The 23,180-nt window shown below is 42.7% G+C and overlaps 1 protein-coding gene across 2 annotated transcripts in view; it reads right to left on the bottom strand.

Moving 5' to 3' along the window:
- Positions 1–23,180, bottom strand: part of EMB3142 (nuclear pore complex protein (DUF3414)) — a 186,710-nt gene that overhangs the window by 48,205 nt on the left and 115,325 nt on the right. For both annotated transcript variants that reach the window (XR_015692667.1, XM_087689635.1), the window contains exons 14-26: positions 21,287–21,388; positions 21,024–21,170; positions 20,806–20,936; positions 20,375–20,494; positions 20,135–20,276; positions 7,850–8,047; positions 7,608–7,726; positions 2,958–3,108; positions 2,741–2,853; positions 2,467–2,548; positions 2,229–2,315; positions 2,043–2,120; positions 1,638–1,841 (exon numbers count right to left, since the gene is read on the bottom strand). Coding sequence is in view for 1 of the 2 variants with exons in the window: in XM_087689635.1 (XP_087545761.1) it covers positions 1,638–1,841; positions 2,043–2,120; positions 2,229–2,315; positions 2,467–2,548; positions 2,741–2,853; positions 2,958–3,108; positions 7,608–7,726; positions 7,850–8,047; positions 20,135–20,276; positions 20,375–20,494; positions 20,806–20,936; positions 21,024–21,170; positions 21,287–21,388 (1,674 nt within the window). In the remaining variant the exon portion in view is untranslated. The remainder of the gene's footprint in view (positions 1–1,637; positions 1,842–2,042; positions 2,121–2,228; positions 2,316–2,466; positions 2,549–2,740; positions 2,854–2,957; positions 3,109–7,607; positions 7,727–7,849; positions 8,048–20,134; positions 20,277–20,374; positions 20,495–20,805; positions 20,937–21,023; positions 21,171–21,286; positions 21,389–23,180) is intronic.

The following is a 23,180-nucleotide window of genomic DNA, read 5'->3' as shown; positions in this document are numbered from 1 at the left end:
ATCAACACAGAGTGTCAACACAAATCAATCGCAGCAACAACATGGCAGTAGTAGACCGCAAACACAGCAGCATCAACAAAGGGAAATAGCAGAATCTGTAGTGCTGACATGAATGGATCAATCAGTACAAACCCACGCAAAGTGAGATTGACTGCATCAGCAGAGGCATATCAGTTGCACACATGAATCGCAGGCCACCTGTACAACGGAGATCGATCAGATCACCATCACAACACAAGCACACGTGGCTTCCGAAACAAACACCACGAGCCACAGAGAGCTGTCGTGAGCATCAACCATCCCCTCCACAAACCAATGCACCTCTTGCAGGCAGCCAAGCAAATGATGATTGAGGCTAACAGTGGCAAGCACAAGCAAGTCAATGCAAAAGTCAAGAGGATCAATGTGACAAATGCAGATCTGCAGGCCATTAATTGCACCTAAACAAGATCTCCAGCAACAAACCTTAGCATTTGATACCATGTTAGAAAAGCAAAAGAAGCAATGGAATAATGGAAGACAGAAGATCAATGAAAGAGATGATCCACAAGATGTAACCAGGAAAAGGAATTCAATATGAGAATCAAGAGTACAATGGTTGAGCACCAGCTCACACACTGCACAAGCTCCCTCTCTCCACATGAATGAATGATCATGGCCACACTCCCTACACTGATAGACAAAACTAAAGGAGTTGTCCTACCATCAAATAGGTTGGTGAATAATCAAATAAACAATAAAGAGACCACCCATAATGAGGGCCGGGGAGCATGGGAATCTCTGACATAACCAGTTCAAACACACCAGAAATCTGCTAAAGCTCTCCATGGCTGCAGTAAAGGCCCTCCCCATATGAAGTTATGGCACCTGCAAACTCCACATAAACGACCTCCTCAAACTCAGAGATGTGTAACCCTGATGCCTCTAATGTCAGTAGATTTGTCTTTGAAAAGGAGCTTATGGCCTTCGGTACAGATTCTGAATAACCCAGGATAATCAAAATCAACAAATGGCCCCAAGTCTAACATGTACAGGAGAGAGAGGACAGGAAAAAAAAAGGAGAGAGAGAGAGAGAGAGAGAGAGAGAGAACACACGGGTATGGCATTTCTTCAAAGACTCCAATGGTCTATGGGAGCATGGCTACACAGAAATAGAAAGAAATGTAGCTAAATATCCCTGCTTTCTGGCTTTGAAAAGGTTCATCATATGTACCTGTCTGATTTGCATGCAGCAATCACATCTTCTGACAACACTCTACCAAACCTTCCCCAACCCACCAACAAGAATTCAGTAAACCACACAAGAAAACATGCAACCTTCATTAATCAACCTGAAGCCTACTAGCTACACTCTATTTCTGAAGTTTCTCTGTTACTGTATTTAAACTAGCAGACCTGTAATTTATCTGCACTCGTCTGCTCATACATTCCCAATCCCTCTTCCTCACTGCATCAAGAATGATGCACAGAAAATATATGGCTACTTGACAATAGAGACACATGATCCTGCCATTGGTGTAGCACACCCCCCCCCCCCCCCCCCCCCCCAAAAAAAAAGCATACCCTTCCCCTTGTTTTGCAAAATATCTTATGCATATTCTCCACACAAAATTGGCATGTTTGTCCATCCGAAATACCTTTATTCTGTAAAGCCCACGATTTGGACCATGTATCTGACTGGAATCTTCAAAGACAACTAATGCCTTATTGCTTGTATCTACAACACCTGCTGCTTCAGTAAATAGATGTGACAGCAACTGTTCACAGCTCTCACGTTGTGTGATAATATCCATGTCACTTACATGAAGGTCTAAAGCAAGAAGCTTCAGCAACCAAGCCCTCTGCCAAAATAGATGCAAAAGAGAGTGTAAACAACATTTTGAGATCTTATTATGAGAAGCAAGCTTCTACAAAACCAGTTCTTGAAAGTAAGACAATTGCCCAAGCTCAACCTATTAATGCTGAAATTAAAAAACCAAGCAAGATTCACAGATTTGTCCTAAGAGCCTATCAATTCAAAGTATATTCCATACATAGCCTACCTGATGAAGGCTACTTGTTCTCAACATCTGATTGGTCTTGCGTTTTGGAAGTGGCTCACAAGCAACTGTCTTCAAGTACTGCAGTTTACACATATATAGCTTTAAGTGCATGATATATGCTGTGAATGGGAAAGCACTCAAACATCTAGCCTTAACAATACCACTGGCACTAGTGATAACAACTACCTTGGAAAAGAAATTATATTTCTCAGTTTGCAGAAGCTCTATCGTTGCAGCACTTGTTAAACTGTCAATACAAAGCTCATGTAATAGCTGAAATTCAAAACAAATGCTCCTCAGAAAAACACAAGGTTTAAAGGATGATTAATAAAACAAAGTTGGAGCCTCCACTGTTCCTGGAACATGTTAGACACAAAAAACAGTTTACAGATTTTTGTCATCAGATATGATGAGAAATCCACACCTGAAAACCAAATTCATAGAGAATAGCATTGACATCAGGCTTGTTGAGCACATCCAATACATTCAGCAAAACCCGTAAACAGCTGCAATAGCAAACAGATTGCGTAAAATATTACACTAAAACAAGTATTTTTAACACAGCCTCATGTGAATGAGGACACAATGTTTGCTCTCACACTTTCATTAGTATATTCAATCAACTGTGAAGTCCCCTACCAACCGTCTCATTACCTAAATTCTGAGAGAATTTTGATCAACATTTCAAGGAAACATACCTGTAATGTCGTTTTGGCTGGAGCACAGTCTTCTCTATTGGTAGAGAAACATCAAACTTTAATAGCAAATGTGTAATATTAGGAGCAGGTCGACTTAAGTTACTAATGAGCAACTGCAAGTCACAGACAAAGCTTGTGTTCATTCAATTCATGCCATTGAAGTAACAAGGATAATCACAATCAAGAGTCCATATATTTGATCAGAGCTCTCTTTTACCTGTAAGATCAGAAAGCCTCCATCCTCTTTGGTACTGTCTGGTGCTTGAACTTCATGGCTACGAGCCTCAAGACATGCAGCATAGTCTTCGATAAGATTATCTCCAGTATTCGCCTCCAAGATGATGGAAACCAATTGTGGTACTCGTGCACTAAAAAGCCATGAGAGGTAGAAAAGTGTGAAAAAGATTCATATTCTGAATGAAGTTACTGCATTGTTCCTACTCGGACCTAGGCAAAAAGAGAGGCAGAATGTGTGTGTGAGTGTGTGTGTGTGTGTGTGTGTGTGTGTGTGTGTGTGTGTGTGTGTGTGTGTGTGCACGTGCATCTGCAAAAGGCCAATGTGGCCTATGAGACAAAAACCAATACATCTATATCCAACGTCATCTCATCATAATAAAGCTGAAGAGAAGTTACATGAAATAAATGTATCCTAATATGAGGCTAAGAACAATTAAAATTAAAATCAAATAAAAAATGTTCTAAAATTGTCGCTCTCTATATATGTATATATCTACACACACACACACAAAGAGCTAGAGTAATCCCTCTCTAGGTCTCAAGATCAACATAGAATCTCCATGCTGAAATGGTCTAATGCCACTCTGCTAATATGTCGAGTAGTGAATCTCTTGTGTCTCGCAATGATGGCTCTTATCTCACTAAGGTATGGTCCTCTAATTCGTCCTTGGCCAACTCATCGGGGTCCTCTTGCTCTGCAAAGTGCAATGGCCCGATCTAATGTGACTCTACAACATGATGTAGACACGGTCTGGATAGATGGGGCTGCATCTTTTGAGCTAGTGGTACCTATGGAGTTTGATTTGTGAAAGAAGTCTATCACTACCCCCTACCTCAGACCATCTGGATGGGCTAGTCTCCTATCTCATAACCATCTGGATGGGCTAGTCTATGGAGTTTGATTTGTGAAAGAAGTCTATCACTACCCCCTACCTCAGACCATCTGGATGGGCTAGTCTCCTATCTCATAACCATGTTGTGTGGCGCCTCTGCACCTTTAGGATGAAAAGCCCAAAGCATCTCTCGTCCTTGTACTCCATGGCCCGCCAAAGAGGACCAAAGCCTTCATGAGAGAGACAATGATATCTCCCTCATATATCATAGTAAACTATGCATCTACATATGTAGTGCTCCTCTATCTCCGGCTCTTGATTGCAAAGCTAACATATCCTATGCTCTATTGTAATATCTAATCATGTGCATGTCTCTGACCTCAGTTGGTGGGCAAAGGTGCACATCTGTCCAATAGCGGCTTGTATACCGTATGATGTGTGTGTCCATGTACTACGGTCGAACAACGAATCTGCCCTCAAATAGACATAGAAAATGATATCGGTAATGCTCCATCCTCAATCCTAAACGCAGAGGCAGCTGGATCCAAGTTCTCTTGTTTCCACTCTCAAAATGTCAGCTCTAATGACCAAATAAAGCTCAGGTCAAGTAAGGGGGGGTTTAGGGAAATCCAGGTTCTCTTGTTTCCACTCTCAAAAATGTCAGCTCTAATGACTGAATTCAGCTCAGGTCAAGTAAGGGGGGGTTTAGGGTAACCGTTTGGAAGAGACCAATGCAAATCTAGAATATCTATGACATGGGAGCCCCCATATCCTATGTAGGAATGTCACTGCTCTAAAGAGTGTATCTACAACCATGGGTGTTGCCCCTAGCTTTCCTTTGATCCATAGGGTGAGGTGTAGAGCCCTTACTCTTGATCATACATGATATCATCATTATCAATGGCCTCTCTATGTGATCCCAACCATCGTAGTGTTTTCTATCTAGGATGGTATGATCTATGAGTGGGGTCAGCCGTCTATGGTTTAGGCTGCAATCCCATAGTTCAGCTCCATATAAGAGGGTAGGAGTGACCAAGGTGTCAAACAACCATAATTTGGTGCAAGGTTCTTGAAATTGTACATGAATGCACCAACTCTCAAGGCTCTCAAGTGCTGCATAACCTCTTGCTAATCCAGCCTCAACTAACCCCCTCGATGAAAATCTTTGGCCAAAAAAGGTGACTCCCAAGTATGCATACTCCCTTACATGCTCCACTATATCCCCTCGAAATGGAAACTGATACATAGATCAGGTCACCCATGCTACCAATGTATTGAATACCATTACTTTGGTTTTTTCAAATTCACTATGAGGTGTCTATCCCTGCAAACAGCATGCAATGCATCCAAGTGGTGTTGCAAACCCTTTGGTGAATCAGAGATAAGTACAATATCATCTGCATAAAGTGGTATCGGTATCAATACTCCAGCTAAGTTAGCTCCAATCCCTCCTCCCCTATCAATGTATTCAGATACCTTGTCTATGTACAATCCAAATAATGTGGATGAGAGTGGACATCATTGTTTTACTCCTATGGTGCTGTCAACTCCTTTCAAACATCCCTCTAGATGTGCATATACTGCTTGTGACTTTCTCATACAATGCATAGATGCTCCACTACATACCTTCTAGCACACCAATTTCATGTAATCTCTTCATGAAACGTGCTTAAAGTATTGTGCCAAATGCCTTACAAAAGTCTAGAAAGCAACCGTAGATCTTCTTGACTCAAGCTTGTCCTTCCTCAATGATCACTCTGAGTGTGAGGATGTGATCCAATATGGTGTATCCGCGTCTAAAACCAGCCTCTCCTTGTGTTCTTTTGTCCTCCCTCTCACCCCATGCACTAAGCTCATGTTCCAATATCAAGCCATATATCTTGGCCAGTGTGTGGCCAGCCATGATGGTCCTACAGTTACTAGGAATCAAATAATCACCACTTTTAAATAGTGGAACTATATTACAATCTGGACCAAATCCCACGGAATCCCTAACAAATAGCCCTATTGAACATTTGCGCCAGTATGGATGCTAGTATCTCACATGCATGTGCGAAGTGTTCTGCTACTAGACCATCCTCATCCCATGCCTTTTCATTCTGCAGTCTATAAATTGCCCCTCTAACCATCTTACTACTGAAAAATACCCATTATTTCTCCCATAATGCAGCCAAGCATCTTGCAATGAAATCTGTATAGGGAGTTTCCTTTCATAAAACATTATGCATGCTCTTTTGTTGTCCTTTCCCAAGAATAGCTGATATATTTGTGTCTCAAGTTTTGCCAAGTAAGCACATTTTTCCTTCCGTACAAGGCATCTAAAGAGTATCCTTGCTTGGTGGTGTGTCCTAGTGACTAAAGCAATTTCCTTCTATAGTATGTGTGAGTGTCTCTCATACATGTTTGTGTGCTCCGTTTTGGTAGCCTTTTCACTTGACTTCTGAATTGTTAAGTTGGCTGGCTAGAAGGCCTAATGTAAATACTTTTTCTGAATTTCAAAAAGAGGAAAATTCATATTAATGTTTGCTCAAGCCCAACCTATGAGACCAAAGTTGCAATTACAATTAATACATGGTCTTTCTCTTTATGGATAAAATAGACAAATGAAAGAAAAGTAGACTCATACATGTGTACAAAAGCTCATGGCCCTCCCATTGTCTAAGCCACTATGAAGGGATCTCAGTCCATCCATGATGGCATCTCCCCAAGTGAAGCTCTCCAAGAATATCCAATCATGATGTGATATGATGGCCCGTATCCTCAAATAATCTCATATGCAACACCTAGCACCAGAGAAGCGAAGCCTCCTAGCTCTATCATAGCTATGTGGTTCTGTCAACAATCATCCTATGTGGTCCTCTACTTAATCAAGCAAGTGGTGAAGCCCCTATCAATGCTAGTAGCCCGGAGAAGAAACTTCTGAGTGGTTGTTGTCTATTGCCACATATACTCGCAGCTGCTGCCCGAGGTCAAGAATGTGAATCACAATGCTTGAAGCTCTTGAAGATAGAGTCCCACAAGCATCTCTAATCAGGGAAGGCCATAATACAATGAAGAGGGCCAAAGCCCTCATGGAAAAGGCCTCAATAAGTGATAGTGTCGTTCTACCTCATAGTGGCAGGACAAATACAAATCTAATGCTCCTCTGTCTCCACCTCTAACTTGCACCTCTGGCTATCCTATCCTCCACACCATTCAAGTATCTACCTCTCTCAACTCAAAGCTGTTGTGAGGAGGTCCTACTTCTACTCTAAGACACACCACATCCCAAATGATGTATATGGACATTCAAATATCTTGGCCTACTGGTGAATCCATCATCAAAAGATTGTTGATATAATCTAGTGAGGAACTTGACCTAGAGTGAAGTCAGATATCACCAAAGCTCATCCTGAGATCCAGATTTTAGAACAAAAAGCCACTACTACATTTAATCATGCTAACCAGATCCCATGCATTCGAAAAAGATATCCTCAAGGACCATTACCTGTAAACCACATGAACTTTGCACTCTAACAACATTTAGATCCAAGCACCTTACGATGAATCTGAACAATTACCACTGGTAAGGCAACTACAGACAGTATTAAAAGAGGCCTTTCATTGTAAAAAAATGTAGTGTTGACAGGTTTTCTCAGGTCAAACTTGGAGTTTTCAACTTTATGAATGACCCATTGTAAGTTAATTTAAGATTGCTGATTTCATCATTGAGATAAAAAACAAAGATCAAAGGGCAGGTATGTCCTATCCTCACGGCTTCTAACACCCAATAAGTGCGTATGAATAGCAATACTCACCTTAGCACCATCATAATCTGGATGGAGCAACGCTGTATAGCTGGCAATGCATCATAACGAACATACTCAAGCAATGCGACTAATTGATGGTTGTGATGACCAAGTACTACATCCACAGGCTGACCCAAAGGAGAAAAAAAAAACGAGGGGTTGGAAACGTAACCTTCCCTTGAGCTCTCAATAAAGAAGATTCTGTAACAGAAACATAGCAATAAGGAGAACTCAGAAGAGAGTCAACTTGCCTGATACAGTGGACGCCACGTGTCAGCATATGTCATGTCTTTGTTTAATGCAAGAAGTAGAACTTCAAAACAAATGTGCACAGCCTCTTCAAGGTAGATTCCATGAGACTGATTGAAACGTTCTTCTAAGATGGTGTTTACCCCTAGCATCAAAATGCTCATCAAATTTCTAAAGATTGTCTTTCCACTCATGAAATCCTGCAATCACGCAGCCATAACACATAATCTGACTTATTAACATTCCAATCAATATCTGAGGTCGTGAGGCAATCAACATACAGTTCACTAAACTCCTTGGCAATGACATTAAATTTCTAAAGATTGTCTTTCCATTCAGGAAAGAAAGCAATTCATGAAGCCACAACATACAATCTCACTTATCTAGACACTCAAATCATCATCTTAGATTATGAGGCGATTAACATATGTTTCACTAAATTCTATCTCACAATTAACACTTCCTGAGCTGAAAGCATCAAACCAATAAAGAGTTAACACCTTGAGTCATTAGTCATTATATTACGTTTCAATTGCATTGAATGAAAAAGGCAGCATATCAAGATTATAAATCATTTTCAGTTTAGTTTCAGTATAAAGACTCTCAGATTTTGCCAACATGACTGCCTTTTCCTGGCCCACACCCTCATTCTACTAATTGCCAATAGCAAGAACTATTTCAAAAAATGCCATGGAATAACATTGAGGATGCAAGCAAATGAAATCCCCTGGAATCCATTGAAGACATGGGACGAGCCTTCGATATTCAAATTCATATGCTAGGTGGAATGATCAAGTCAATCATAGACAGTTACTGTTGGAGTCTTCTAAATTTACAGAAGCGTCTTGTCATGATGAAAAGCATTCATATGGAGACCTTTAATTTCTATATTGATGATAGAAAGTGAGCTTGTTTTTGGAATTGTTTTATTTCGGTTGAGAGAAATATTTCAAATCTCATTTGATTTTTTTTCTTTAAAACGCACAAAAGAATGGAGAAGAATTATATGTTATCTAGTGCTTTGCAACAAGTTAGAAGTCGTGTGGAAAATGATATATCAGAAATTTACAACGAATACACGGAGGGATTTTATTTTTTAATTCTTTATACGTATTTTAGATTCTCTAACATTGTATATTTTGGATTGTTTCATGATTTTATTTGCTAAGCTTTCTTCTGTAACAAACCTTTTGTATAGCAATTGTTACAATGATATATTGACTCAATAATTCCAAATTAATTTGATACTCATGTACTTTGAAAGGTGATTTATATTATTTAAGTATTTCAAAATATGATTAAATGTTCGTCTTTCTAATCAAGGGTTGTCAATGGCTAGAGCACCCTATAACTATACTTGGATCGTCATTGACAAGATACCCAAGAGAAACTAAAAGCTTAGTCAAGTGGTTAAATTAACCAAAAAGCTTAGATGAATAAGACTTTTACACTCCCATATGATGAGTGGTTTCAAAAAGTGAAACCAAATGCTCATTATCAAAGAAATAGACCATCAACCAGTAAACCTATATAATGAAGCTTTCTAAAAGCTAAATTTAAAGTAGTAAAATTTAGAAGGTTTCTATTTTTGAAAGTACTCAAATGGAAATTTTATTTGTGTCAAAGGCTCTGGAATTTTGCAAGGAACAATTTAGTCTTTAGTAGCTATCTCAAATTCTTAACCATTTGAGATATTTTTAGAGTAGAACATTTGGAACCTTCTTTTTCTAAAAAAGTGACATGTGGCATTTAGAATAGAGCATGTGTCATTTTGAAGACACAAGTGTCCTTACACTTGTAATTTTCAATAAACACTTATTATTTGTAGTCTTTACTTTTCACTTTTGAACACCCAAGCCCCACACCTATATATTGAAAGTCTCTCTCTTCATTTGGAATAAGGCCTCATGCTAAAATCTCAACCACATGCTTTGTACTCTCTTATCTATGTCTCATCCAAGAAGCACTTTCTACTTAACTTAATCTAATCAAAGCACTAAAGAATAAAATCAACTTGCTACTCGAACTTCGCAAAAATTAGGGATTCAAAGCCTTAATTTTTAGAATTACAACAAATCAACTCTTTTGTATATGGCTCCGACACTCGATGCATGTGCTTTTGTTTCAATCAATTCATGTAAAGGGAAAGAGGCCGGTCCCCCTCTCAATGTGGTGCTGATTCTCTTCACACACACACACACACACACACACACACTCTCTCTCTCTCTCTCTCTCTCTCTCTCTCTCTCTCTCTCTCTCATTCATTTTCATGGTGATAATTGATAGAGTTGGCTAAGTTCAAAGTATTGTCATTCTCACATTCTTCCGAGCGCTTACATTTTCCTTGGATGAAAGAGTATTATATCAATAACATCTCAAGTCTCAAGTACTACTAGCCAAGCACAACTTTGAGAAACATTGTCTCAGACTAGCCTCCAACAGTATATCTCCACTTGCCCTATATACTAGGGGCATTGCTACCTCCTCTCATTACTAGCTTCCTCATATTTATTCACACACTCTCCTCCACTCCTATTCTTCAAGCCATCTTCCCATCGTTGGTTGCGCCTATTTAGTAGCCAATCTCAAACCCTCCACTCACAAACTCTAGGCTTGTGTCGTGACTTCTACTTTGTAGAAATTCATCAACCAAGTAGACGAGACCTTGTTTAAATGGCATCCAAGTGGCCTATGCTTGACCCTATAATAGTGATATTGTTCACTATTATAATGCATTGCCCTTCAAAAAAATGGTTGCCTTGCGCAATGTTCATGCTTCAATAAAGTTGCCCCAAAATAAGTTGTATCAAACTGTTGGAGAAAAATGCTTCCAATCTATCTTATGCACCATCAATGTTTCAAACTACCTTGTTATCCCTCCGTCCTTGTAAACCTTGACCTTGCCCTTAGTCATCAAATTCACACACAAGTAGCTACAATAATGATGCCCCAAAAGGTAACATAGCTATATTTACATATTAGCCACACTCATAACATAGTTTATCTGACCAACCCATCTACTTTGCATGTCAAAGAGCCCACTAGGGGCTGCCATGTTGGCAAATAAGCTACTTTGCATTCCCATCTGCACACCAATGTTGTCGTACATGCCATGATGCATTTTAATTTATTATCCTTGACCAAGATTTGTCATAAGTATCCCACTCGTACCCTTGTCCATAACAACTTCTATCATCAATGTTGCCGACTATCCACTACCAAAGCTAGGATAAGCTCTCATTGTCACATACATCTAACTTTATTTCGCATGTGCACATCAAACTTAATCTCATATATCCATCTCACATCAAACTTAATCTCACATATGCACATCTAGCTTAATCTTGCACATACCCATCTAACTTAATCTTGCGTGTGCACAAGTTAAGTATCACAATCTAAAGAGCATAAAGCTAAAACTTCACATTCTCGTGACAGCTTCTATGTATCATGTGTCAGCTGGTTATGTCGCTTAGTTTAAAACTTCATATAATCAAGTGTAGACAAGTCCAAGGTTTCTCATGCTAAGATAGCTTGGCAAACCCTCATCAAACACCACTCACAAGAAGGCTTGGGAATTCGTAGTCTAGAATATCAAAGTCAAGCCCTTCTATGTGAGCTAGTGATCCAAGGCATCACACCAAGCGAACACACTTGAGAGCTCCTCCTTTATCAAAACTTTCAAGAATGTCAACCAAGCTTCAGAGAAGAGTGGACATCATCTCTAATATAGGTCTTCACCATAACACTAACTACCCTTCCGAAATCATCTTTCCTCTACAAGTATGGCAGAGGTTCTAAAGTAGCAGCCCCAAGTTGTCAAGAAGTCCATCCCATCAAGCTTTCAATATACATCCAAATGGCAAACACAGACCTAAGGGTCCTTCCGTAGGGAATGGGATACCGAAGGGAAGTAGGGGCTAACTAGCTGGAGATTGATGCAATGATCACCTAAGAGTGATGTGTCCCCACCAGTGTTTGTCTAATCATGCCATAATAGGGTACCCTAGTGTTCACCAATGGGCACATCAATGCAAGCTGCACGCAGAATTAGAGGCCCCACTAGACACCTTAATTGTGCAAGAGGGTGGCAGAAAATGCCCAAATTTGACAGGAAAAATGCGTATCCCTACCGAAGAGAAATGACTACACCAACTGTATGCTAGTTGAGGGCATGACTAAATCTCTAACATCACAAACCCTTTTAGGCATACTTACTAGTGGCACCAATGGGATAGCTTGTCGCAAAGGGTCTACCTCCTATTTTGGTTGATTGCATATGGATTTTTTGCAATTATAATAGGTTGGTTCAAATGCAACAGCACCGGGTCTACCAACATTGTGCACAACGACGCTTGGAGACTACAAGCATTGTCCATCATCATATATGATGTGAGTCTGTCCAAGTGGTCTAGAGAGCCAAGACTCGAGTATGTCACCTCAAATGCTTTTTGCTAGCCGCCAATCAATTAGGTAGGTCACCTACTCAACAAGTCAGAGTCCATGACAAGATCCTCACCAAGGTTGGCTCATTTGCAATTGTGGGCTTGAAGGCTCTGCCCAACCACCAAGTATTAGTACCTATTGCATTGCGAGCTAGGGTGAAGGAGATTATTGGCAACCTCATAAGGTGGCGTATCTTGAAGACCCACTACCAGTTGGTCTTCAATGTTGAGAGCCCCTCAATGTATGGCACTTCGGTGGAGCTCTAGTCATCCATTATTCACTTTCTTCAAAGGGCCACTAGGAGCAACTTCATAGGGACTCTCAACATCATTGGCAACTTCGGCAATAGTTCCTTCATACTTTTTTTGCAAGTAAAATGTGGCTAATTATATTACACAGAAGGCTGAATACAATGAAGTGCACATGCTCAACAAACTAGCTGGAGCTGATGCAAATCACAAATCCATCATGTATACAAGTCTCTCAAGGTCGGGAGGATGGGGGCAACAAGCCATGGAGGGGTGGTGTATCGCCATCTCGGGCTACCTACCTGCATCATGAAGAATAGGTCATGGCCGCCCCAAGAGCGCAAAAAGTGAAGATGGAGTTCCTGATAGCATCGAGACTCACCCTACACATGGTCCCACCGGCTACGAAGGGAGTGGATGATGGAGGTCCAAAGCTCTGTCAAAGTCGCATATATTAAAAGGCACTCCCCGCTAAAAACCACTTGAGACCATGCCTTCTAAATGTGCCATCTTGTAAGACTTCCTATGATCTCTCATACCTCTGACCGCTCTGCTATGGGCTCCAAAACTTAGCGATTGGGTAAAGCCTCCAAGCCAACCATTGCACAAGACCCAACCTTAATGAGAAAAATTGTGTCATGCATCTCTGCCTCATACAAAAGGTGACGGCCCTGGCTGACTGCCTGCCAATAAAAAGCCCCCTACGAGAAATATCCAAGGCTGGGTGCCACACAACGGAGAATACGGCAAACTCCTCTCCACACGAGTTGTGCCGTCTCACAAGACCAAAGGTAATGCTATGGAGTTCCCAAATGTTGCTCTAAGCAGTGCTTAACTTCCATCCTGGTGCATGTGGGCCAACCAACTCCCAACAGCCAGACCCCCATGTACCAAAAGCCAAAGGAGTTACAACACTCTCCTCGGCCTCCAGCTGTCCCACACGCGACGCCAGAACGTCCGACGGAAGGCATCCGTGATGCTATGCTCCGCCCAGTATCTGCTACGCGAAGGAGCCCAATCCATATCTTCCTGCATCAGTACATGTCTACCATTCCTAGTTGTGTACTCAAGGAACCTCAGAGGCTTCCTGGCGACCACAATGGCTAGCCATGGCCACTCTCCAAGATCCCACTCCAACTCATCAAGTGGCTTATTTTCCCATATCCAAAGGCACCACTCCCAAAACTCCTCCCAAGGCACATAAGGGTCCAGTCGCTAGGTCTTCCCTTAGAGTCCCACCACACGAATCTTCCTCCAAGAAAGGACAACAATCTCCTCATCTTGATGTCCTCTGTCATCAAGAGTCAAATGCCCCCCATCCTGCACGGTAAAGAAGGTCGCGTAGGGGGCACCACCCACACTACCTGCCACATGTAAGGGGATACTTGCTAGTGAGAATCTAGCAACCCACACCTCCGCAGGCTCCACCGGCTCTCGGATTGGGGGATCTAGCCACTCCTGAGAATCGCTGAATCAATCTCCGTTCTCCTCAGCTTAGCTCCTCGCTGACATCCTGATGCCCATTGCAACACCTCCTAATCCGCCATTCGTACACCTCCCTCCACATCCTAATAGTACGAGCAAGGTCAACCTCCCAGCCAGCCCATTGGATGTGGGATCGCTCACCTATCCGTTTCCCATCCGAATCTGACCTGGGGATTCCAGAGCACCGAGCAGCGGTCTATCTCCTCCTAGTATCTTGGGGGCCTCTAAACTAGGGCCTTGTGAAGGCCCTGCCATACTCGAAGTAAACCACGAAGGAAGGAAGATCTGGGTGGGGTGATCTAGGCAGTTGTGAAGATCCATCTCAAGGATGGCCTCCAACCCCCACCAAGCGTCGGTCTGCACTCTTGGAGACCCACCTACAAAAGAACCTTCGAGGTTTGTCTACGCCTAGTGTGAGACCACGGACCACTAGCTTGCCCAAAAGAACCAAGCTCTTGAACTCTGGGTCAATGATCCCAAGCCCTCCCTAAAACCAATGCCGAATGATGGCTACACAAGCCACCATGGCCTGGGAGTCCCTCGAATGGTTTGAGCCAGCCTAGATAAAATTCCGCACTAGGCGGCGAAGCTAAACCACAAAAGACGAGGAGAAACACCAACAAGAGGCGTTGTACCAAGTTGTCGCTAGGAGAACCTCATTGACCACCAAGGCTCGGCCCACTAGAGAAAGACGAGCAGTGTGCCAGTAGGTCGGCTTCTGCCTAATAGAGTCGAGAACTCGAAGAAACTACTGGGCAAGAGCGATGTCGAGCCCCACCTGGAACCCTAGATATCGGAAGGTTTGTCCCGTGCACACCCATCTAAACCCCATGTAGACACCCCACTCCGTGCTGAAGTCCGGATCTGTAAGATAACCAACGAACTTTCGCCAGTTCCTTTTCCCTCTAGGTGCCGTGAAAAATACCTCCAAAGCTAGTCTCACTCTCTCCATCATCAGCTCATCATCCTCTACAAAAAGAGTGGTATCATCTACATACTTTGAGTCCAACAGCTCAATCTCCTCCTTCACCGGAAGTTGCAAGCCACGTAGTCCGCTCACTCGTGAGTGGAGAAAATAGGACATCGCCTCCACAAAGAGTAGGAACAGATATGGGGTAAGAGGACAGCCTTGCCAGACAAATCTCTCTAGCCGAAACTCCTCCCCCTGCTGCCACCAATGAGAACCTTGCTAGTAGCCGATCCATAAAGTTTTGAACCCCCCAAATCCATGCCTGAGGGAAACCCAACGTCGCCATGTTACCTTCTAAGAAGTCCCAATCAACCCTGTCATAGAGCTTCTCGAAGTCCAAGAGTACTGCCAATCCTTGACCATTGTGCTGAGCCCACTTCATCATCTCAAAAAAAGTAAAAGCACTATCTAGGATGCTCCTATCCTGAACAAAACATGTCTGGGTGTCATGAATGATGTCTGGAAGCACAAGGCGGAATCCACACCAAATCATCTTCACCAGGGCCTTATAGGCCACTGACAACAAGGCGATTGGTCTCCACTGGGATAGCTCCAACTGATCCCCCCCTTTGAGAAGAAGACTAACAAGACTTACCGATAAACTCCCTAGCATCAGTCCTAAGCCAGAAATCTTCTGAAAGGTTAGTAGTAGGGGGGTCCTTCACCACCTTCCAGTAGGTAGTGAAAAGGCCTTAGAAAGGCCATCCTCTCCCGAGCATTTCTGCCACCCCCTTTCCGTCTCCCTCTCTGTCGTCGCTAGACCCGTGTGAAACCATCAACACCCACCTATGGTTCTGCTGGTTAAGCTGCATTGGCTCTGAAATTGCATCCGCGAAGGAGGGAGCAAGAATTGTGCCCAAAAGCCATCTAAAGTCCTCCACTAATTGACGATACTCTGCCGCCAATCCTGAGAATAGAAGGGTGACCGGGTGTCTAGGAAACTTGTTGTGGAGTGCAAACTTCTGCACTGTCAAGCCACTATACCAAGGAACCATGTAAATAACCCACTTCCTAGAGGCATAAGATGAGTTATCCACTACCTTGCAGGTTGCATCCATGGAGGTGAGTCGAACCATGAAGATCCCCTAACCCATGAGAACTACCTCCACAATCTGCGTTGTGCCAATGCATAGCCTTGAGTGAAGTCAATCCCGAAGTTGGGCCTTGGATGGAGAGTGTCCTACCACCTTTCCATAAATTCATGTTTCTTTCAGTTCTAGTTCTATGGCATGGATGGAAAGGAGCTGTTCCTCAAAGAGGGCGACGCGCAAGGTGCTTCACTAGGAGGCACTCGCAGAATGCTCTGGCATTTGACCAAAGGTTTCCATTGCGCATCACTGTTGGGGGCTACCAATCTAGTTGCTGTGATACTGAGGGGAATATTGCTGCAGATGGAGGGAGCAACAAATCCTAGTGGTATGAACGTGCAGCATAGGATGGAGGCACTGGAGCAGGTCGACTGGGGAGGTCTTTCGTGCGTGAGGCAGAGGGCAGGACCGCCACAACAGGTCCATGGTCAAGGGGCAACTGTCTCTTCCTATGCCCTGCAGGGTTTTCCAGGACACAGCAGACAGGCATGCTCTGCAGGGGCTGCAGATCAGGGTTGCAGTTCCCACGCTCTCACTCTTTCTGTCTGTTTGGCCCAGATGCTGCCCACTGCTACACACAGCAGGCCTGTAGGCACAGTGGAAACGAACAAGCGCTCCCTCTCCATGATTCTGTGGCACACTGCAAGAGGATTATGGTTGTGGCTGATTCACATTCATCATCCCTGTTTAGTGGTTGGAGGTCTACTTTGCCATCTTTCTGGATGATGCCATACAAACCTGCATAAGATGATACAGCCAACTCATTCCTTGAATCCCAATTCTTGCAAATCCTGGAGTTCACCCTGCTGGATACAGCATTCGTCAATCCATCAGCCTGAGGCTCTACAAGATAAGAGTATGACCGCCCGGATCATAAAAGCCTCTCATTTACGGTGGTAGTGCACTGGATCAGGGCAAAATCTCCATTAGTGTTGTGGCCAATTGGGTGATTCGTGTCAGCTCTATTTGAAAGGCGAAGAGCTGGGACAAAGCCAGTGCTCGGAGCGCAATGCAATGGATCTGCACAGAGTTTTGGGAGGCCGACCTTGGTAGGTGTGGGCCCAGGGTGCAATTCTGGCACTGGAATGGGGTTCCAGGAGACCGATGCCACGGAAGCAGGCCAGAGCCAGGACAACCACGGCAAGTGCAGTCCCCCGGGTGCACCCGGCACTGGAATGAGGAATCAGGGCAGGGCCTGGAGAATGGCGCCAGGACGTGCAAGCTGCAGTGGATTCGCCTCTGTACTCTGCAATGGTCACCCTGGCGAAGGAGGAGAGTCAAAGGAGGTCACCTGCAAAATCCACGATGCAATCCTGAAAGCTCCAATCAGCAGGACAATGTTGCAGATGTTTGCCTCCACAGGAGAAGGACGATTGCTCTCGGCCAGGAAAAATGGTGGAGGATAAAGAGATAAATGGGAGAGAGTGGAGGCTATGGCAGAGAACTCCCCCGCATTGCTTAGGAAGCAGAGAGAGGACGGGGAGGGCAGCTGCAGCACCGCTCAGCAGCGCTCTGTGTGCCAGGGCAGCATAGCAACGCCTTCGAAAGCTACGTACATTCGGATGAAGACCTCAAGTTTCATTAGTTCCTTCATACTTAGGGTTACCACAACCTGCTTTTCACCATTCAAGATAGTAAACCACCATGGTGTTACACTCCTCCACCATGGACTCTTTCACCCACACCCCCCAACCCATACTAAGAGACCCTGTATACATGTGATTTGATTTGCATCTAACTCCAACTAGAATCTTGAGCATTTGTACATCATTCTATTTTTCTTTGAGCAATATAACTAGCCACACATTTTCCTCCAGAAAAAAGGATCAATTTTGATTACCAGCTGGCAAACCCGGATACCACAACCAGAATTCAGCAGAACTTTTCAGTCCTAAATGAAGGGGCAAATGCCCCAATCCTGTCAAAAATAATCATTTAGGTCCTGCTTTGCATCTCCTTGACATTCTAAAGCTTTTTATGTGTCTGAACTATGTAATTCACACATTCTTCACAGCAAAGTTGTCTAGTAGTGCGCCCAATGAAGAGAGGCTGAGAAGAGAGAGAAACCAACAGTACACTCTTCTGATCAATCAGTCCTGGCAGTGGGAAGGTGTAAGCAGCATATATGAGCTGGTCAACATGCATTCCTATTTACCTTCTATTTCACACAAGCTTCACCTACTTGCCATAATGCTGTCCAGCCCTGACATGGCTGCTGTTCAAGTATTCTCCATAGTTGAAAATGAAAATCCCTGTCCAAAATGCTGCAGTTTCTGCGGAAGCCAACTTCTGAGAGCTAAAAAGAGAGAGATGAATTTGAATAACAGCAAGCCCAATCCAAATATTTTCCCAAGCTGAAAAACCCACGGGCTGATCCGTTGGCGCTGCTTGGCAAAAATGAGCTGCTCACTGGACCAAATTTTGTCAAGCTTACATTGCAAGATTCAAACTTGCCATTTAATGGAAGTTTCATGCAGCACATTGGCAGAAACTCATCCCAGAGCCTAAATCAAGTCCTACAACGTCCTGGAGTGACTACACCCTTGACCTGATTATATCCTGTGCCTTTATCCCTCACTGCCATTGCAATGTCCTCAAAGCAAGGCTGTCAGAATTCAGTTTTTCTCTGCCAAATTAATTTCATTAATTACATTTAATTAACAATATTTAAGTTAATTATCTTTCTAATGCTAGCCTTCCCTAGCCGCTCTCTCCTAGAGAACTATCAGAATTAAAAAATTCAGAGGCAATCTAGGAATCTTGAACTCCGCCATAAAATCTGAACTCTTCCCAAGCTGCCTATCTCCCCCCTCTCATGGAATCGATAATATCTACATTTCCTGACCTTTAAGGCCTCCACCATGTTTGGATGCATAACTACGAACAAATCGAACAAGAGAATCTATCATGAACTTCTCTGAAGCTGCCTATCTCCCCCTCTAATGGAGTCTATGGTTCTCAATCTCCTGACCTTCAAGACTTCCATTATGTTGACCCAACAATCTGATTTTGTGCCTGTGCAAGGTTATGTACAAGGGAGATCCTGTAATCTCTCCTTCCGCCCTGTTTCCTGGGTGCATAACTACAAATGAATAAAAGAAGAGTATCATCCACCCCCAATGTTACCCAGGGAGCATGACACAGTACGGTAATGCCCTGATCATATACCGCGTGGACCCACTGCTCTGACATGTTGACACTGACTCCTGCCTGGATCTTAGAAGCCCCCAGGGCCCACTGCGAGGGCCCAGTACATGTGACACTCGTCTGGCAGTACCTTTCCATACCAGTCAATGCAATCCACTGAAAGGCTAGCTCCTAGAGAGAGAAAATTGCTATCCCCTTTTCCTCTGCCTGGCTTGCTTCCTCATACAATCCTGTAAGCAGTGGGCTAATATAAGCTTTGAAATGCCCCTAAACATAGTGGTACTAGTACCATGTACGAAAAGATTCGTACTATACTGTAAGTACCATACCATGTTTATTAGTACCAAGAGGTACCAACTTAATGGATACTTTTCCAATTCAATCTCTACTTTGGGATGAGTTAAATGCTTCCTATACTAATATGATTCCCTCATGTGATTTGTTTAAAAAAATAAAATAACATAGTTTTTGGGAGAGATTCGAGAACAACATATTTTTATTGTACCATACCCTAAAAATCATAAGGTATAAATTAGTACCGTGTTCTATCGTACTATACCATATCATACTTTTTTTGTATTCAACAACCATGCCCATAAAGCACTCAATGTACATTTTCCAAACTCCTTGACAGCATATCAGATGTTTCAAGTTATCACAAGTTGCGCCAGCAATGCAAACTCCAAGAATGATTGTGCATGTTTGCATGGTATCACAGCATGGTTGCACACATTTAGTCTCAAGAATCCCTTTTTTAGGCACATAGCAAGAGATACAGTACATCACTGCATAATCTTAATGCAGATAGGATTTTGTATGTATGCAAGACTAGATATTATTCACATCACATATATAGCAGTTAAAAAACAAGAAAACCAGCAGAAAGATTGCCATGGCCTTAACCTTCATGATATCAATGGTTGGAAGTTCAACGGCTTGTCCAGCTAGTAAAGGGCCTCGAGATGTAACAGGTAATTGCTGCTCCAAATTTAGACTTGAATGACTCCGCATATCCTCCTCTGAAGGGTTAAATAAACACAGCATCCTAATAATCATAACGGGATCATAATGATTGTTAGCAAGGTAGCATAAAATTCAGTATATAAGATAAGAGATGACTGTGTCAGAAAGCATTTTACCCACATTTGGAAATGTTTTAGGCATGCCACAACAAGCTGCCACTTTTCCACCTGATCTGAATAAGCTCTTTGAGAAAATGATGAAAAGATGTGATCACGTATGAAACGGAATATTCCAAGGAACCTGAATCCAAAAGAATAACTGGTTTCACATGCTTCGCACGAATGCCCAACAGAATGAACAGAGAAACCTTCTCTTATCACAAATTGAAAAATTGAGAAATGAAAATCCGTCGTTTTCTATCAGTATCCAATGCTCGATATACAGACATCTCACATATAGCACTTAAGAGGTATCCAGAGCACTTCCCATGCTGACACTTAGTTGTATTGTCAAGTAAACCCAAAAACAAAACCCATATATATATGATGGATAACCCGGAAAACACAGGATCGTAATATGGCATTATGGAATAGCAAACTAATAAAACTTACCGTAGACCTTTGTCAGTGGCTTCTGTTTCATATGAGATCAACTCATTTATGAGCCTCACATAAGACAATGTTGAAGGATATTCTTCACGTCTGGCTTCAACTTCATTTAGCTCATATGCCATATCATAAATCTGTAATAGATCATACATTCATAAGAGGATCAAGAATCATGCACTTCCTATAAAGCAACAAGTTGCAATGAATGCCAAAAAACACACTTGAGCTGAGTGTTCTTGCATAGAAAAATCTGAGATTGCAGATCCAGCAACCATTGGAAGATCATACTGCTCGAGTAAAGCCCAAATTTTATCCTTCATTACTGGAGACACACCAACAAAGGTAGCTATCGCATTCCTCAGTGCTCCCTGAAGTCCAACGAGTAAACTTCATGTGCAGAGATTTTTTAATATATATTTCCAGTAAGGTACATCTACGACAACAGCAAATAAAATGCCTTGTTAAAAATAAGACTGATATCTACCTTCAGATATGGTGGCACATTTTCGAATGAAAGAAGCTTAAACAATGGTTCAATGTCTGGAAACCATTGTGCCCTTTCTAGTTTGTTCCCATTCTCCATAACCTACATTCCAGTTGTCAGGCCCACATTTTCAGAAAGATTACAAGGGAAATTTTAAAAAAAAGTTTCCTGAGAAGAAAAAGAATCGCTGGATGTGCAGGCCAACAGTCATTGATATTTCTGGTTCTCAAACTATTTTCCCCTTGCTAAAAATCAATTTTTTGTCACATCTGATACACATCAGGTTGGGCTCATACTGACTCCACCACGTTTCTTTTTTTTTTTTTTCCTTAGCTCATTCTTTGAAATAGAAACAAAATTGCTTCCCTAAATGTCCTAATTTGAAGTACATGGCAAGAAGCTTGCCAAGACCAAGCCAATCCATGGTAATTAAACTCCTATCAGCTAGCAACCAAAGAAAGAGAGATATCTTTTGAGGTCCAACGCTGTTGTCCAATCTCCCCCCACATACCTAAGAAATGGTAGAGAGCATTGTTACACAGATTAGATGTTCCCACTAAAGAGGCTCTCATCCCAATCATCTGAATCTCCCTTCCTAATTCAACCAAACCGAAAAACAAGGGAGAAAAGCTCTCATCCCGATCAGACGTTCTCACCAATGGTATTGCTAGGGACACTGGCCCTAACCAACAAGTATCGAGAGAGCCCTAGTGTTCAGCTAAAAATGCATTAGCCTGACTTAAATTGCCCCAAAACACGCGTAAGTAATGAAGAAACCTTCTTATTTTAAAAAGAAACACAATCCTAAAGAGTTACTCTATCCCACATGCAAAATTCTAATTTCGGTGTCCCAAACTTTCTATAAATAGGCATGCAACCCACCAATCTCATTTATCCAAGATCCAGGAGCCATATCTCTACTCCCCACACCCCAATTACAGAGAACATCACAATCAAAGTCTTTCCTCGCAATTCGCCAACATCTAGCGTTTGATTCCAGCCTCAAGGCCCATCGCCTTTCTCCTAGAGTTGTCACCATCATCAAGGAACTTGCATTTGCTGCTGCCAGGGCTAGTCGCCATCATCTACATCCAATCACCACATCAATAGGAGTTGTCGCCATCATGATCCTACTTCCATTTGCAACCAATCTCTCTCTCTTCCATGTGGTTAACCTGTGACAGAGGCTTAACCTCCGACACACACTTTCGAGTTATCCCTCTAGGAGTGCATCCCAATCATACGGGAGTGTGGATCGTTTTGGTACCACAGTTTGCCTCTATGCCATTACCTAGTGGACCATCCGATCATTCTGTCGTAATAAAATATAATCTTATCTACCCCTCTATGCCTCCACCTCAACCTACGGTACTGTATGGACCTATTCGATTTCAGTACCTCCGTAGCAATCCACACTCATTGGACATCAACAGCCTATTGTTGCCTATCCACCATTATCCCTTCCTTCTTTTTATCCACCACCACCAACAACAGCTTATCCTACATTTTAGCCCGCCTATCCATCTTCACAGACACCTCATGGTTCTAGCTACTCATCCGCTATGCATGCTTTTAATGACAAGACTCATTTCAATAGGTAAAGAATACCACTTAGTCCAATTTGATGTGGCATGTCCTTAAACTCATCTGTAAATAGCTATGAAGCCTGAGGAGTGAGCCGAGCAAACCTTCAAAGGCTCTCCCGAGTGGAATCCCATGGAAGGATCCCCCAATCTCGCACGGTCTGTTGATTCCAAAGAAGTAATGGGTCTCGCGGAGAAGGCCTAGGAGCTGAAGATATGCAAAAAGGTGAGGAGCGGGTTGTAGACTCGTCTCAATAGGCACCGCTCTCAAATGATATGAATGGAGGGGAGGACATTGATTCCAGTGCAAA

This window comes from Lygodium microphyllum, chromosome 12, assembly GCF_053477565.2.
Source record: "Lygodium microphyllum isolate KBCC chromosome 12, Lygodium_microphyllum_v1.1.10, whole genome shotgun sequence".
Lineage (NCBI taxonomy): Eukaryota > Viridiplantae > Streptophyta > Polypodiopsida > Schizaeales > Lygodiaceae > Lygodium > Lygodium microphyllum.
This window is presented reverse-complemented; position numbering and strand designations above follow the sequence as displayed.